Source organism: Cherax quadricarinatus, chromosome 8 (genome assembly GCF_038502225.1).
Source record: "Cherax quadricarinatus isolate ZL_2023a chromosome 8, ASM3850222v1, whole genome shotgun sequence".
In the NCBI taxonomy this organism is placed as follows: domain Eukaryota; kingdom Metazoa; phylum Arthropoda; class Malacostraca; order Decapoda; family Parastacidae; genus Cherax; species Cherax quadricarinatus.
In genome coordinates this window covers 3,533,906-3,549,310 of record NC_091299.1, presented here as the reverse complement: position 1 = coordinate 3,549,310, position 15,405 = coordinate 3,533,906, and the positions used below count along the sequence as shown (strand labels likewise).

The 15,405-nt window shown below is 38.4% G+C and overlaps 1 protein-coding gene across 19 annotated transcripts in view; it reads right to left on the bottom strand.

Annotated features, from left to right (window-relative positions):
* The window catches only part of LOC128685179 (serine/threonine-protein kinase WNK3), a 638,681-nt gene that overhangs the window by 218,564 nt on the left and 404,712 nt on the right, over positions 1–15,405 (bottom strand). The window contains exon 1 of one of the 19 annotated variants that reach the window (XM_070082770.1): positions 7,007–9,077. The exons of the other annotated variants lie outside the window; for them this stretch is intronic. Coding sequence (XP_069938871.1) covers positions 7,007–8,592 — 1,586 coding nt within the window. The 5' untranslated portion in view covers positions 8,593–9,077. Of the gene's footprint in view, positions 1–7,006; positions 9,078–15,405 lie in introns of those variants that run through there. 19 annotated transcript variants of the gene reach the window in all.

The window sequence follows — 15,405 nt, the reverse complement described above, 5'->3', positions numbered from 1 at the left end:
TCTCAGCACTGTCCTTTGCACTTACTTTCTTAGGACCAATGGTTAGAAAAAAGAAATTGCAAAATAACTGCACAAAACGTAAGCAAAACATGAGAGAAATTCCTCCACTACGAGGTGCACTGCCATTCCCCGACACCGCCATCCCAGCTTTCGTGTTCAGTTCCACTTCTCTCCTACAAGCTAGCCATGTTTGTGAATTGTGTTGTGACTTACTGACTTACTAAATGACTGACTTACTGAATGACTGTATGACTTACTGACTTGACTGACTGACTTACTGACTTGACTATTATAATGGGGAAGCCCTAAACCTGTAGGATTATACAGTGCCTGTGGGGGGAGGGGATGGAAGGCATTCAGGCTTAATTTAGGGAACTTGAGCACAGATACAATTCCCTAGATCAAGAGCCCCTCACCAGCATCAAGGAACCTCCCTTGAGGGAAAAGCTCGCATCTTGAATTTTTGCTCGTATCCAGAAACAAAAAATCGACCAAGCGACTGCTCGTATCTTGAAAAACTCATATGGTGGGACACTAGTAAGCCGAGGTTCCACTGTATTACTAAATGTAAAAAGACAAACTATTGTTTTTCCTTTTGGGCCACCCCACCTTGGTGGGATATGGCTGGTGTGTTGAAAGAAAGAAGAGAAAGATTTTCAGACATTTCACTGATATTCCTAGGAACGTTGGATGGTACTGATCAAATTGTTTACATGAACATCCAACTTTTATACTTACTGATACAGTAGGGCCCCACTTATACGGCAGGTTAGGTTCCAGACTACTACTGGAAAGCAAACATCGCCGGAAAGCAGAACACCATTTTTTCCACATACGTATAAATGCCAGATAACAAGTTTACACTAACATATACAGTGGTCCCTCGCTTTTCGTAGTTCTCGGCAATCGTAAATTTCGCCAATCATAAGGGTATTTTCGTATAAACATGGACTCGCTTTTCATAGGTTGACTTGCGAATAGTAGTTCGTCCGGGACGCGTATGCACGGTGTGAGCCGGGGCGGCCTCCCTACCCAGCCAGTCTGGCATTGTTTACCAGTGAGTGAAGGTCTCCTCAAGTGCTCCTACAAAATATTTCATAATATTCCACTCATTTTAGTGCTTGCAAGTACTAAATAAGCTACCATGGCTCCAAAGAAAGCTCCTGTGGTAAAGAAAGGCCATTTTAGGGAAGTGTTAAAGAGACGCCAGAAACAGAGCTCTCTCCACAGTTACTTTGCGAGACAGGACTAGAGTGACTCTCAAGGTGGTCCTAGTGGCATTAAGAAACAGAGAAGAGAAGCAACCCCAGAGAGAGAAGCAATTGGTACCTGAGGTGTTGCTGGAAGGGAATTCCCCTTCCAAACTGTAAACAATCCAATCTCTCTCCTCCTCCAGTCTCCCATACACTAAGAAGAATCTCCAATTAAGGTAAGTGTTATGCTGTTAATGTTTCATTCATCATTTCCCATTGTATTGTTTATGTACTACATGTATATTTCATGTAAAAAAAATTTTTGTTTTAATACTTCTGGGTGTCAGGAACGGATTAATTGTATTTACATTATTTCTTATGGGGAAAATTGATTCGCAAATCGTAAATTTCGTTTATAGTAGCTCCTCCAGGAACGGATTAATTACAAAAAACGAGGGACCACTGTATTAAGTTAGCAATAGAATTAAGCATTAACAACAATAAAAAGTAAAATACACACACAGTTTGGTCATTATTTACCTGACCTTAAAATATTTGTAGTCTTAATGTAGGATGAGAGGCGAGTTGTATTTATTTGTAGGAAGTCAGGTGTGGGAGGTATGGTAGTTAGCTAAGTCAGCCCACCCCACCCTACCCACACGTAATATACTACGACATTTAAAACACTTCTGAGTGATAAAATACACGTACAGTACATTCATTAATCACCTCAAAATATTTGTAGTCTTGATGTAGAGTGAGAGGTGAGTTAACGAGATAAAACGAATAAACGAGAGAAAGAGAGAATGAGAGGGCAGAGAGGCAGAGTATGCAAACAAAGAGACGAATGCATCTGATTTTTGGTTCATACATATACATGTTTGATTAGAGAAAATGTTATTCTTGCCATCACTCCTACAAGTCACCTACTACTGCATTTCATATTTATGTTAATTTATTCTACTGTGGGATGGATTAATGGAAATGTCTATATTAATGTAATATACAACATTTAATGTGCCCAAGAGATTATTGTTATTAACACTTTCAGGGTTTCGGCCATACTAGTACGGCTTACGCGCCAGGGTTTTTGACGTACTAGTACGCATAAATTCTAGAGCCCTCAAATCTCACGGGAAAAGGCTGGTAGGCCCAGATGTGAGAGAATGGGTCTGTGTGGTGGGTGTGCGCAGTAGAAAAAAAATCTGGGACCCAGTGGCACATTGTGGGAACGCCATTTTAGTACAACTTGTCCACCATGCCTCGCGGTAAGAAGTGCCTCACTTCTCGGCGAATTGGGACAATTTTGTTCCCCAGTGACAGTTCTAATACAGATGGAAGTGCCAGTGAAGATGAGTTTCAAGGTTTTGGTGAGGTTCTGACCGAAACTAATGACCATAATATCGGTAATAGTGAGGAAAACCCAGACGACCCTCTGCCTTCCACCTCTGCTGCTGGGCCATCTTGTTCACGCTCAGTTGTACCAGAATCAAAGAGGAAACTCCTATTTTCCCAAATCCCAGACTCAGATGTGAGCATTTGTGATGATAGTGATAGTGATTATGAACTACAAGCTCTTCAAACTAGTTCCAGTAGTGATAGTGAAGTGCAATATTCCCCAGTGAAGCGTCAGTATATACAACGATATTTGCGCTCTGTTAGTGTGCCATATGCTATTTCCAGGGGAAGGAGTACATCTCGGAGTACATCCCGTGGCTGTACAACAGGAACCGACAGTGAAAATGACGATGATACTGTTGCAATTGGGATGGAAAATGTGCATGGTGGTGGTAGTGGTGGTATTGGTGGTGCCAGCCGTGAGGCACCAGCAGTGGCCCATGCTGCCACCCACGCTGCTGCCTCAGCTGATCTACAACAAAGGCCACCATTCCCCACCCATCCACCACACCAGCCTCCACAACCTCCACAACCACAACCACCTGTCATTGTCCAGTACCCACCAGCAGACCGCACCTGGGATTGGCAGGAAGCTGTCAATTTTGTTCCAAATCCCCACCAGTTTGATGACAGCCAAAGTGGAATACGGCCATGTTGTACACTGGGAAACAATGCCACTGAACTGGAATGTTTCCAGTTATTCTTTGATGAACCCCTGATGGAAAGTATTGTCATGGAAAGCAACACATACTACGAGTACATCATGGCAAATGCAATACTTTCACCAAAATCACGTCTACACCAGTGGAAGGAGACAACTGTGGCTGAGATGTATTTTTTCTTTGCCACAATAATGCTTATGCCACATGTGTATAAGCACAGTGTGAAATCATACTGGTCAACAGGCCGCCTGATTGTAACCCCAGGTTTCAGTGACTTAATGCCAGTGAATCGATTTGTGCTACTGTTACGTATGCTTCACTTCTCAGACAAAACCAGGCCTGACAGAAACGACAGGTTATATAAGATTAGGCATGTGTTTGTGTATCTGAAAGAGAAATTCAGTATGTATTTTTATCCCTTCAGGAAGCTTGTAATTGATGAGTCTTTGATTCTGTTCAAAGGAAGACTCTCTCTCAAGCAGTACATACCAAGCAAGAGGAAACGCTCTAGTATAAAGTTGTTTGTGCTTTGTGATTGTTACAGTGGTCTGGTATTGGATATTATTGTGTGCACTGGAAGTTATACATTGCAAAATACCAGGAAGTTATTGGGCATCTCTGGTGATGTAGTTAGAACAATGTTAGAACCATACCTTGGTAAGGGGCATATATTATATACAGGTAACTGGTACACAAGCCCCACACTCAGTGATTTTTTGCGAGTGAACATGACAGATGTATGTGGCACAGTGCATGCAAATCGGAAACATATGCCCAGGTTTGACGCTTGCACTCGTAGAGGTGAGGTGCAGGCGTTTGCTGCCAATACATCATGGCATTTCGGTGGCATGATAAACGAGATGTCACACCGCTGTCATCAGTTTACCCTAATGAAATGGCAGACACTGGCAGGCAGCATAGAGAAAGCAATGAACCCATTCTAAAACCTGCAGCTGTGATGGACTACACCCTCAATATGCATTCAGTGGACAAATGTGACATGCAGATTGGATTTGCTGATTGTGTTCGCAAGAGTTAAAAGTGGTACATAAAATTCTTTTTCCATCTTCTGGACATTTCCATGCTGAATGCTTATAATATGTATAAGATGAGGACCAGAAACAAACTACCATACGGTGAATTCTGTTTGTCTGTCATCAGAAAAATAGTATTCAAGTACCAAGTAACAACACCTGCAATAGACTGCCCACCAAATTTTCAACAACTTCCTTCTCGTTTGAAGCATGGTGACCACTTCCTGGTAAAACTGCCTGCTACTGCTTTCAAGAAAAAGGCTCAGAAGAGGTGTTACGACTGTGCACATACAAAAAAATGCCCACAACAATGCAGAAACACTCGTTTTATGTGTGAGGAATGTAAAACACCACTGTGCATGACACCATGTTTCAAAGACTTCCACAGGCTGCAGAACTTCTAGAAACATTCCCTGTGACTGTACATGTGTATATAAAATATAGAAAAATAGTAATAAACAACATTTCATATCGTTTGTTTGTGTAAATATTTTCTGTAAACAAAACAATGACAACAGTGTTTATGCCGTTATTGTGTAGCATTGAAAAAGAAATAACTTACAAAATACTGATCATATTGGTCTCACAGGCCATAAAAGTTACTTGGAAAAAGAAAAATTAAAAAAAAAACAATAGAAAATAGTACATAAAATACTAAATAAAAGAATACAGGGTGACGGCCGTCGGCAATGTTACCACATGATGCGCATTTTCTGTTAACTTCACGCCTCCATATCTCGGTAAGTATTGATGGCAAAAAAATTTTGTTTAGCCTATAATGTTTAGAAAAAAAACTATTTTTTCATAAGAAAATTTTTTTTTTTTTTTTAAATTTGGCCAACCTTGAGAACAAGTCTCTGACAGGGCCTGTCGACCCTGAAAGGGTTAATATGGCATCTACAAGAATAGAAAGGCTCTTAGTGATTTTAATGTGTACCTGCATGCCAGCACAGTAAGTATATTTAGGTACAGGTACACAAGTGTAATTATCAGAGTACATATAAAATATGCAATAACTTTAAAACACTTGAAATCTTGGAAGGTTTCCAGACATAAAAGAGAAATGTGCTCACAGAGAATGTAAACAAACCAGATGGGTCGCGCAATATTAGAAAGACGGGGAGCTGTATTAGCGGAAAGCCATAAGGCGAAATGCCATAAATTGGGGCACTACATTGGGCAATTTCTAGAGGTTTCTTTAACTCTTTCAGGGTTTCCGACGTACTAGTATGTCTTACGCACCAGGGTTATTGACATACTAGTACGACTAAATTCTAGCACCTTCAAATCTAGCAAGAGAAAGCTGGTAGGCCTACATGTGAAATAATGGGTCTATGTGGTCAGTGTGCACAGTATAAAAAAAATCCTGCAGCACACAGTGCATAATGAGAAAAAAAAACTTTGACAGTGTTTTTGGTTTAAAACAGTGGCTTTGCAGTGTATTTTCGTATGGTATTTATGGTTGTATTCTAGTTTTCGTGGAAGACATATTACAGAATGGAATACATATTACAGAAATTGAGATGACTGATTGGTTTCACAATGAAAAGTACCTTGAAATTGAGCTCAAAGTAGCAGAAATGTTCGATTTTTGCCAAAGTTCCAAAGTAAACAAATCATGCCATGCATCCATTACACATCAACTGGTGAGTCTAATATTCTTTCACAAGTGCACTGACATTATTTATACCATTTCTACTCTAATACAGTAGTCTGCATAACAGTATATCTTCTATTTTTTGAGAATAAAAATTCAAAGTAGAAAGCAAAAGAAATGTAAAAGGGGTCTGGGGATATGACTAATGACCAGAGAAAAATGTTATTTTCGTGCCAGGAATGTCTGTCTTGTTTATTCTGGACCCTATTTGGAAATTGGCATCTTCTGAAATTTGCGTGAAATTGGCAAAATTGTCAATTTCTTACCACTTTATTGGATAGTTGAAATTGGTAAATGGGTGGTTTCTTGTACTCATTCGATAGAAAAAAATGGAGTTCTGGCGAAATAGTTATGATTTTTGTCGACTAGTACACTGGAATTGGCCGAAAATAGGACTCAAAGTGAGCGAAATTGCCGATGTGTAAACATCAAGGCTGCTAACTTCGCAAGAGCATAATTCCATAAGTTTTGCATCAAATTTCATACTTTTGGTGTCATTATGATCGGGAAAAGATTCTCTATCATTTCATAAGAAAAAGTCTTTTTTTTTTATTTTTTCCCAAAAAAATTTTGACTGTTCGAACAAGTTTAGGAGGGCGCCTCTCGACCCTGAAAGGATTAACTGTTCTCTTGTTTCTAAAACTTCTAACTGGGTAATGGCATGACAGGGTTGCACTTAATGTTTATACTGAACATATTTTTATAGGATATTCATGAAAGTGATCATGTATTTTTAAATATATGTATGTAAATATTTTTAAATATATGTATGTAAATATTTTTGACATGTTTATAATGTAAATAATACTGATAGTCAAGGTTCTAATTTAGCAGTATAAAAAGAGGTCAATATATACCTGAAATGTTCTATTAAATTACCTGTGTATATGAATTAAATTACAGACACATATCAATAATTATAATCTATGCAATTAGAAAACAATTACCATATGCTTTAATTTTGACATAACTAATGAATACTTAAAGTAAATGATTTGGTTACATTTAATGCTGGGCATTTGTTATATGTAACGTGCACAGAGACTTAGAAGTAAATCCTACATGTGTCCTATAGATCCTCTTGAGCCTAAACTGACAGTGGAGCCCATACTTGAATGGGGACTGGAGGCTAGCATCCGGTCTAAAAGAAATTTACGTAAAGACCAGTGTTTACGCGGACTCTTCTGTGGGCTAGGAGAACAACTCCCATCCACACACTGTGAACACAGACATGTACTGCATGGCATGCTTGAAGTATTACTCTGAGAATCATCACTAGCACTGCCATTTGATGAAAGTTGAAGCACAGGTACAGGTGGTGTGACACTTGATGGACTCCAAGAGCATAAAGATTGGTTTGGAGAGTGGTAAAATTCAAACCTTTCATCCTCTTGTTCTACACTTGCTGGACATGTAAAAGAATTACTAGATTTAGTAGTTATGTCTACATATTGCTGAGACTTATCAATCTGAGACTGGTGCCCTTCATTAATTATATTCTTGGAGCTGAATGCTGTTGGAGATTCAAACTGTTCTTGTGAACACTGATAATATTTCTCAAAGTCTGGTGAAATAGTTTCAGGACAAACTGTTGTAAACAAAGAAGCTGATGAAGGAATATCACTTAGTGACCCACATGAAGACTTCATCTTCAATGCTTGTTGTAGGGAGTGGTAGTGTAAGTCAGGACTTCCACTTCTATTGTAAGGATAACTAGTGCCATATGAATATCCAATAGAACGTATATTTTCATTACTAGAAACAAACCTATGAGCAGAATTTGTTGACTGGTGTAAAAAGGAAGAAGGTAACTCAGGGTTTTCATGTCTATCTGGATAATAGGTTGCATAAGGTGATGGAATGCTTTCAAGAGATGGCCTATTTTCATTAACAAAACCAAATTTAGGCTGATTTTCCATTGTCTGCAATAATGGATATGATGATAATGAATGATCTTGTCTGGTGGTACAGTACCTAGCACAATGGGGTGGAGATGGAGGACAGACCGCTGGTTCAAAGGGTGCAGAGCCAGGAAACAGCAAATCTTCCTTTTGCTTAAAACTTCTTCGTCCTTTCTGCTGACAAGGGTGTGTTACAGGCCATACAGAAGATTTATTTCCTTCACTGAGACACCTTTTCAATGTGTTACGTCCAATCTCCTGGCAATCCACAGCATATGGTCTGGATGCATTTGAAACTGTATTAGCATCAATTATGTATTTCTCAGCAGAATCAGAGACAGGAGATGAAGCTAGAACCATTGGTGGCAATACAACATAGCTGTGGGGCATGTAGTAAACTGCTTTACAGGGCAAAGAAATCGAGGTTGTAGGACCACAATTTGTGTATTGTACAAACTGCGATGTAGTGCCAACACTGGTGCTTTTATTTAATCTTCTAGATGCCTGAGGACTTGGTGGTGATGAAAAGCATCCTGCCGACCCATGACTGTGTCGTACTTTTTCTCCTTTACTTTCTCCAGCTTCTTTTTTCCACATGAAAGCTCTTCTAAAATTACCATCGCTAAAAACTCTCTTAATGGCAGGAGAGTAGAAAGCTGGAGAGTGTGATGCTTTACTTCTTGTTGAGAGGTTTTCTGCACTCCTACCTCTTCCTAGTGACCCACCAAAGTCCTTCATCTCATACATAATGCTTTATTTCTTGATACTACAGCAAGTGCTCTAGTTAAAAGAGGCCAATGGACTAATTTACCTCTTTAATGTTTTTTATTCACTGATTTTTCAATATAGTAAAAGTTAATGATAATCAGAACACAGACTAAGCATCTGACCATGAATGCACATTAACATATGAAATAAGTGAACTTTTTAGTACCTTTAAATACTGATAACCTCCAAAACTTATAACCTTATGTTTCACTGCTTTAAGCTGGAAACATTAAAATTATAACAGTAAAACACTACAGACAATATTTCCAATTCCAGCAACATAACAGCATGAAAGTGTAGCCTCATAGAAAGATGGAAATCCTTTCACATATATATGAAATTATCATGTACATCACCACCAGATTCCACACTTTTCCATTAATAAATTATTCACTGTAAAGCACTTGATCACCGGAGTAATATTCACTGCAACCTTACAACACGACAAAGTTGGCTCAACAGCACCCAGTGTTGCACCCTTCCCACCAGTCTGACACCTAGACAACATTTCAGCCCAAGAGTATTGAATTACAACATTCCTGTTTTGTGAGATATCACATTGAAGAGATCATTTTCATACAGAAATATCCCAACATGACAAAAACAGGAAGTCATAAAACACATTCTTAACATTAAAATGAGACATTACTAAGAAGTAATACATAAAAACAATTAAATTTCTCCATGGTGGGAAATGGCCAATATGTTAATAAAAAAAATTAATAAAATTAAATTTCCGAAATAAATTACCCACATAATGAACAGATGAAATTATACTTCACGCAAACAAAGAAACTGTTATAATGTATAAAATGTTAAAAGCTCAGAGAAACAATGCTAGTGTGCAATAAAGTAAAGTTAAATACAGGTAGTATTAAACAAGTCTCATTTACCTTGGCGTGTTTCATAATAACCAGCTGAGCCAGTTTTTGACATATGACAAATGCAAACCTGACACTTTCTTTGTCCTTAATAATAAATATTTTTGCTTTAATGTGTGTCAAACCTGAGAGAGAGAGGTTCATTTTAATGTTAATGAAACTGCTATTTTCCTTTATACATCCTGAATTCTTTCTCTAAACCATTCTCTCTTATTATTATCCTGTATTATTCTTTTTATTTCTAATCAATCAGAGATGTTCTACCTACTTTTTACTTTAATTCCAGAGTCCCTTGCTCTCTCTCTCTATAAACAATCTGTTCAATAGCGTAATTGCTGTTTAGTACAGTATACAAACGAGTTGCTACAGTAGGGCTATCCTCTTTGCTTTTTAAGTCATATAATTTAAAAAAAATTCAGTAGTTGTAACATTAATTACCCAATCTTACAACTCAATCCATTGTTCTACCAGTCTGTAAAGAACAACTTTCTAGTATGTATGCATTTTTTGGGGGGCTCCTGTTCTTCCTCAGATCACAATTATGGTCTTTTGTTCTTTGTTAAGCATCTTTACCTCCTCTTTATTGCCATTTTATAATCAAATAAGTGATTGTCTGATGGTTTCAGCATTTCTATGCAACCTTCAATTTTTTTCAGTTCTTGCAGATATTTTATAACTTTTAGATTTTTCTTTTGTTTAGCTTGAACATGCATGCCAAGTTAGATGCAAAACACACTGCAGAGAACTTTTTTTTAGCATTACTCCATCCATAAATCAAAAAGCAAATTTAAAGTTGGCCAGTGACATACAGTAAAGAGTTTCTATTATTTCACTAATATGATCTTCTAGTGACAGACTTTTGTTAAGAATTAATCACAGATCCCTGTTTTTGTCTGAGACTTTTAATACACCCCACCTCCAGAGTGCAGGCACTGTACTTCCCATCTCCAGGACTCAAGTCCGGCCTGCCGGTTTCCCTGAACCCCTTCATAAATGTTACTTTGCTCACACTCCAACAGCACGTCAAGTATTAAAAACCATTTGTCTCCATTCACTCCTATCAAACACGCTCACGCATGCCTGCTGGAAGTCCAAGCCCCTCGCACACAAAACCTCCTTTACCCCCTCCCTCCAACCTTTCCTAGGCCAACCCCTACCCCGCCTTCCTTCCACTACAGACTGATACACTCTTGAAGTTATTCTGTTTCGCTCCATTCTCTCCACATGTCCAAACCACCTCAACAACATTTACCTTCATAAGAACAAAAGAAAGAAGGAACACTGCAACAGGTCTACTGGCTCATGCGAGGCAAGTCCAATTCTCCCACCGGCTTAAGCCAATGCCTTGACCTAGTCAGGTCAGTCACATTCACATGAGGGAGGAGCACAGCATCCATCCTAGTAGCACAAGCTAGTCAGGTCCAACTCACACCCCCTCATGTATTTTTTTTTTTTTTTTTAACAAGTTGGTCGTCTCCCACCGAGGCAGGGTGACCCAAAAAAGAAAGAAAATACCCAAAAAGAAAATACTTTCATCATCATTCAACACTTTCACCACACTCACACATTATCACTGCTTTTGCAGAGGAGCTCAGAATACAACAGTTTAGAAGCATATACGTATAAAGATACACAACATATCCCCCCAAACTGCCAATATCCCAAACCCCTCATGTATTTATCCAACCTATATGATGGTACTCGAGAGTTTGTTCTACTCATCCACAACTCTACCAAACTAGTGCTTTCCCATATCCTTCCAGAATCTGAATTTTTCCAATTTAAAACTACTGCTGTGAGTCCTGTCTATGCTAAATATTTTTAGTATGCTGTTTACATCCCCTCTATTAATTCCTGTTTTCCACTTATACACTTTAATCATATCCCCGCTAATTCTACGCCTTTCTTGAGAGTGCAGATTCAGGGTCCTCAGTCTATCTTCAAAGGGAAGATTACTTATACATGGGATCAACTTTGCCATCCTCCTTAGTACGTTTTCCAGTGCATTTATATCCAATCTCTAATATGATGACCAAAACTGCGCAGCATAATCTAAATGAGGCCTAACCAATGATATATAGAATTGAAGAACAACCTGAGGACTTCTATTATTTATACTGCCAATTTGGATTCAGGCCTAATAAAAATACTAATGATGCTATTATACACATGCTAGAACATATATACACTACAATAGAGAAAAAAGAAGTCCCACTGGGGATCTTCATTGACTTACGTAAAGCTTTTGATACAGTTGACCATGACTTGCTCCACGTAAAATTGTCACACTATGGTATAAGAGGGCACTCCCTCAACTACCTCAAGTCTTACCTCAGCAACAGAAGCCAATATGTGTACGCAAATGGGGCAAACTCTTCTGCACAACCAATTACAGTTGGTGTCCCACAGGGAAGTGTCCTTGGCCCTCTTCTCTTTCTCCTATACATAAATGACCTTCCAAATGCTTTGCAATTACTCAAACCCACACTATTTGCAGATGACACTACATACGTCTTCTCTCACCCGAGCCCAGTCACGCTAGCCAATACTGTAAATACCGAATTACAGAAAATATCTACCTGGATGAGGACTAACAAACTTACACTAAACATTGACAAAACCTACTTCATTCAGTTTGGTAACAGAGCTACAGATGTCCCTCTTAACATAATGATAAATGGATCACCTATCACAAAACTAACAGAGGGAAAATTCTTAGGAATCCACCTTGATAATAGACTCAAATTTCATACACATATACATCAAATTTCTAAGAAAATTTCCAAGACTGAAGGCATACTATCGAAGATACGGTACTATGTTCCACAGTCAGCCCTCCTGGCCCAATATCACTCTCTTATTTACCCCTATCTCACCTATGGAATTTGTGCATGGGGCTCAACAACAATTAACCATCTCAGACCACTAATTACCCAACAAAAGGCTGCAGTTAGAATGATAACAAATTCTCACTACAGGCAGCACACTCCACCAATATTCAATACACTAAACCTACTCACCATACAAAACATCCATACTTATTACTGCACCTATTACATACATAGAACACTTAACTCTGATATTAACCCTCCCCTCAAACATCTCCTTGCCAACCTCAACAGAACACATGACCATAACACAAGGCACAGATCACTCTTTGATGTTCCTCGTGTCCATCTCACACTATGCAAAAACTCAATGCACATAAAAGGCCCTAAAATCTGGAATTCATTACCTGTAAATATAAAAGAAACACTACCTGTTTATAAATTCAAGTCTCTTCTCAAAGATTACTTACTCACCCAAAACCAAATAAATACTGAATAACTGAACATTATAAATTGTATATCTTAAATGTTTCTCACAATTATATCACATAAATGTTAAACCTAAAACCAAATCTAACTTTATTATTTTTTAAATACACTACCTAACAGAATCACTACCTAACTGAATGCAACCATATGACCTGTCTTTGTAATACTCACTTGTGCTTTATAGTTATCTGTTTACATTAATGTTTTATCACTGATTTCATCATTACTTAGTAGCAGCGCTGTATAGTCCTTGTGGCTTAGCGCTTCTTTTTGATTATAATAATAATAATAATAATCATTGCTTAGTTAATCTTAAGTTAATTTTAAGCCAGCCCGTAATGCTATGCATAGTATAAGTGGCTTTGGCATGCTGCTCTTATCTGTATTTTTTTTGTACCTCTGTATGTGTGCACAAATTGGAAATAAATAAATAAATACTTCTTGCTATAAAGCCAAGAATTCTGTTAGCTTTATTGTAAACACTTGTGCACTGGTCTCAAATTACTGCTAACCAGAACTCCTAAATCCTTTTTGCAATCCATAATATTAAGATCTACATTATTTAGTTTATATGTGGCATGGTTATTTTCCTGTCCAACATTTAGAACTTTGCATTTGTCTATATTAAACTGCATCTGCCATTTCTCCGACCATTGCATCAGTCTATTCAAATCATCTTGGAGTGCTCTAACGTCCTCATTAGAATGAATTGGATGGCCTATTTTGGTGTCATCAGCAAATTTGCTTATGTCACTATTTATTCCCTCATCTATGTCGTTTATGTAAATTGTGAGCAACAGGGGGCCCAACACTGACCCCTGTGGAAACCATACCCCCGGCCGGGATTGAACCCGCGGTCATAGAGTCTCAAAACTCCAGCTGGAGTTTTGAGACTCTATGACCGCGGGTTCAATCCCGGCCGGGGGTATGGTTTGTTTGCAATCGTGTCATTACGATTTCTTGAGTCACCCCTGTGGAACACCGCTCGTGATGTGCCCCCACTCCGATTTCTCCCCATTTATACAAATTCTCTGCTGACTATTTGTCGACCATGCCTCTACCCAGGAAAAAATTTCTCCTCCTATTCTGTATGTCTTAAGTTTTCTCAACAGCCTCTGATGTGGAACTCTATCAAAAGCCTTACTGAAGTCCATATACAGTGGACCCCCGCATAACGATCACCTCCGAATGCGACCAATTATGTAAGTGTATTTATGTAAGTGCGTTTGTACGTGTATGTTTGGGGGTCTGAAATGGACTAATCGACTTCACAATATTCCTTATGGGAACAAATTCGGTCAGTACTGGCACCTGAACATACTTCTGGAGTGAAAAAATATCGTTAACCGGGGGTCCACTGTACACATTATCATATTCAATACCATGATCTACCTCCTCAAATACCTTAGTGAAGAAAATTAGTAAATTCGTAAGACAGGAATGCCCTTTTGTAAAACCGTGCTGAGATTCATTAATCAATTTATGCCTTTCAAGATGGCTATGAATTGCCAAGGCAATTACTGATTCCAGAAATTTACCAACTATGGAGAAAGGCTTATTGGTCTATAGTTTGAAGCTAAGGACCCGTCACCTGCCTTGTAAATAGGTATCACATTTGCCATTTTCCACTTGTTTGGCACTATGCCAGTTTGTAGTGATATACTGAAAAGATTAGCCAAAGGTATGCTAAGTTCCTCTTTACATCCCTTTAAAACCCTTGCAAACAGTTCATCAGGGCCTGGGGATTTGTTAGGTTTTAATTTCTCTATTTGTCTGAGGATCATGTCACTAGTTACCCTAATCGTGCATAGTTTATTATCATCCTGTTCTACATAATTTATTATTTCTGGAATTTCGCTAGTATCTTCCTGAGTAAAAACTGAGAGGAAGTAGGTACTGAAAGGTTCACACATTTCCTTATTACTGTCAGTGATCTGACCTGAGTTACTCTTAAGTGGGGCTATCTTGTCCCTAATCTTACTTCTGTATACCTGAAAGAATCCTTTTGGGTTGGTCTTCGATTCTCTTGCAACTTTAACCTCATAATCCCACTTTGCTTTTCTTATTCCCTCTTTTATTTCTCTCTTTAACTGAATATATTGATTTCTCAATTGCCCCTCTTTTGATTCCCCTATATATGCCTCTCTTTTGACCAATGAGATGTTTTAATCTACTGTTCATCCATTTAGGATCATTTTTGTTTGATCTGATTTCCCTATTTGGAGCATAAGTTGTCTGAGCAGCTAGAACTATGCTCTGGAAAATGTCATATTGGCAATCATCACTGCCTACCTGACCCATAGTCAGGTCATTCCAGTTCAGCCCACCCAGGTAATTTTTCAGTCCTATGAAATCAGCCAAGCGGAAGTCAGGGACAGACTTGATTGCCATTATTAGGGTAATTCCATGATATATTAAAACTGAGTGATTTGTGATCACTTTCCCCATGCTCATCATTAACCTCAAGATTATTAACTAGTGATTCCCTGCTGGCAAGAACCAAGTCAAGCAGGTTATTTCCTCTAGTAGGTTCTGTCACAAACTGTTTAAAAAAAAAATCCTGAATCGTATCAAGAAAGTCACTCGACTCTAAA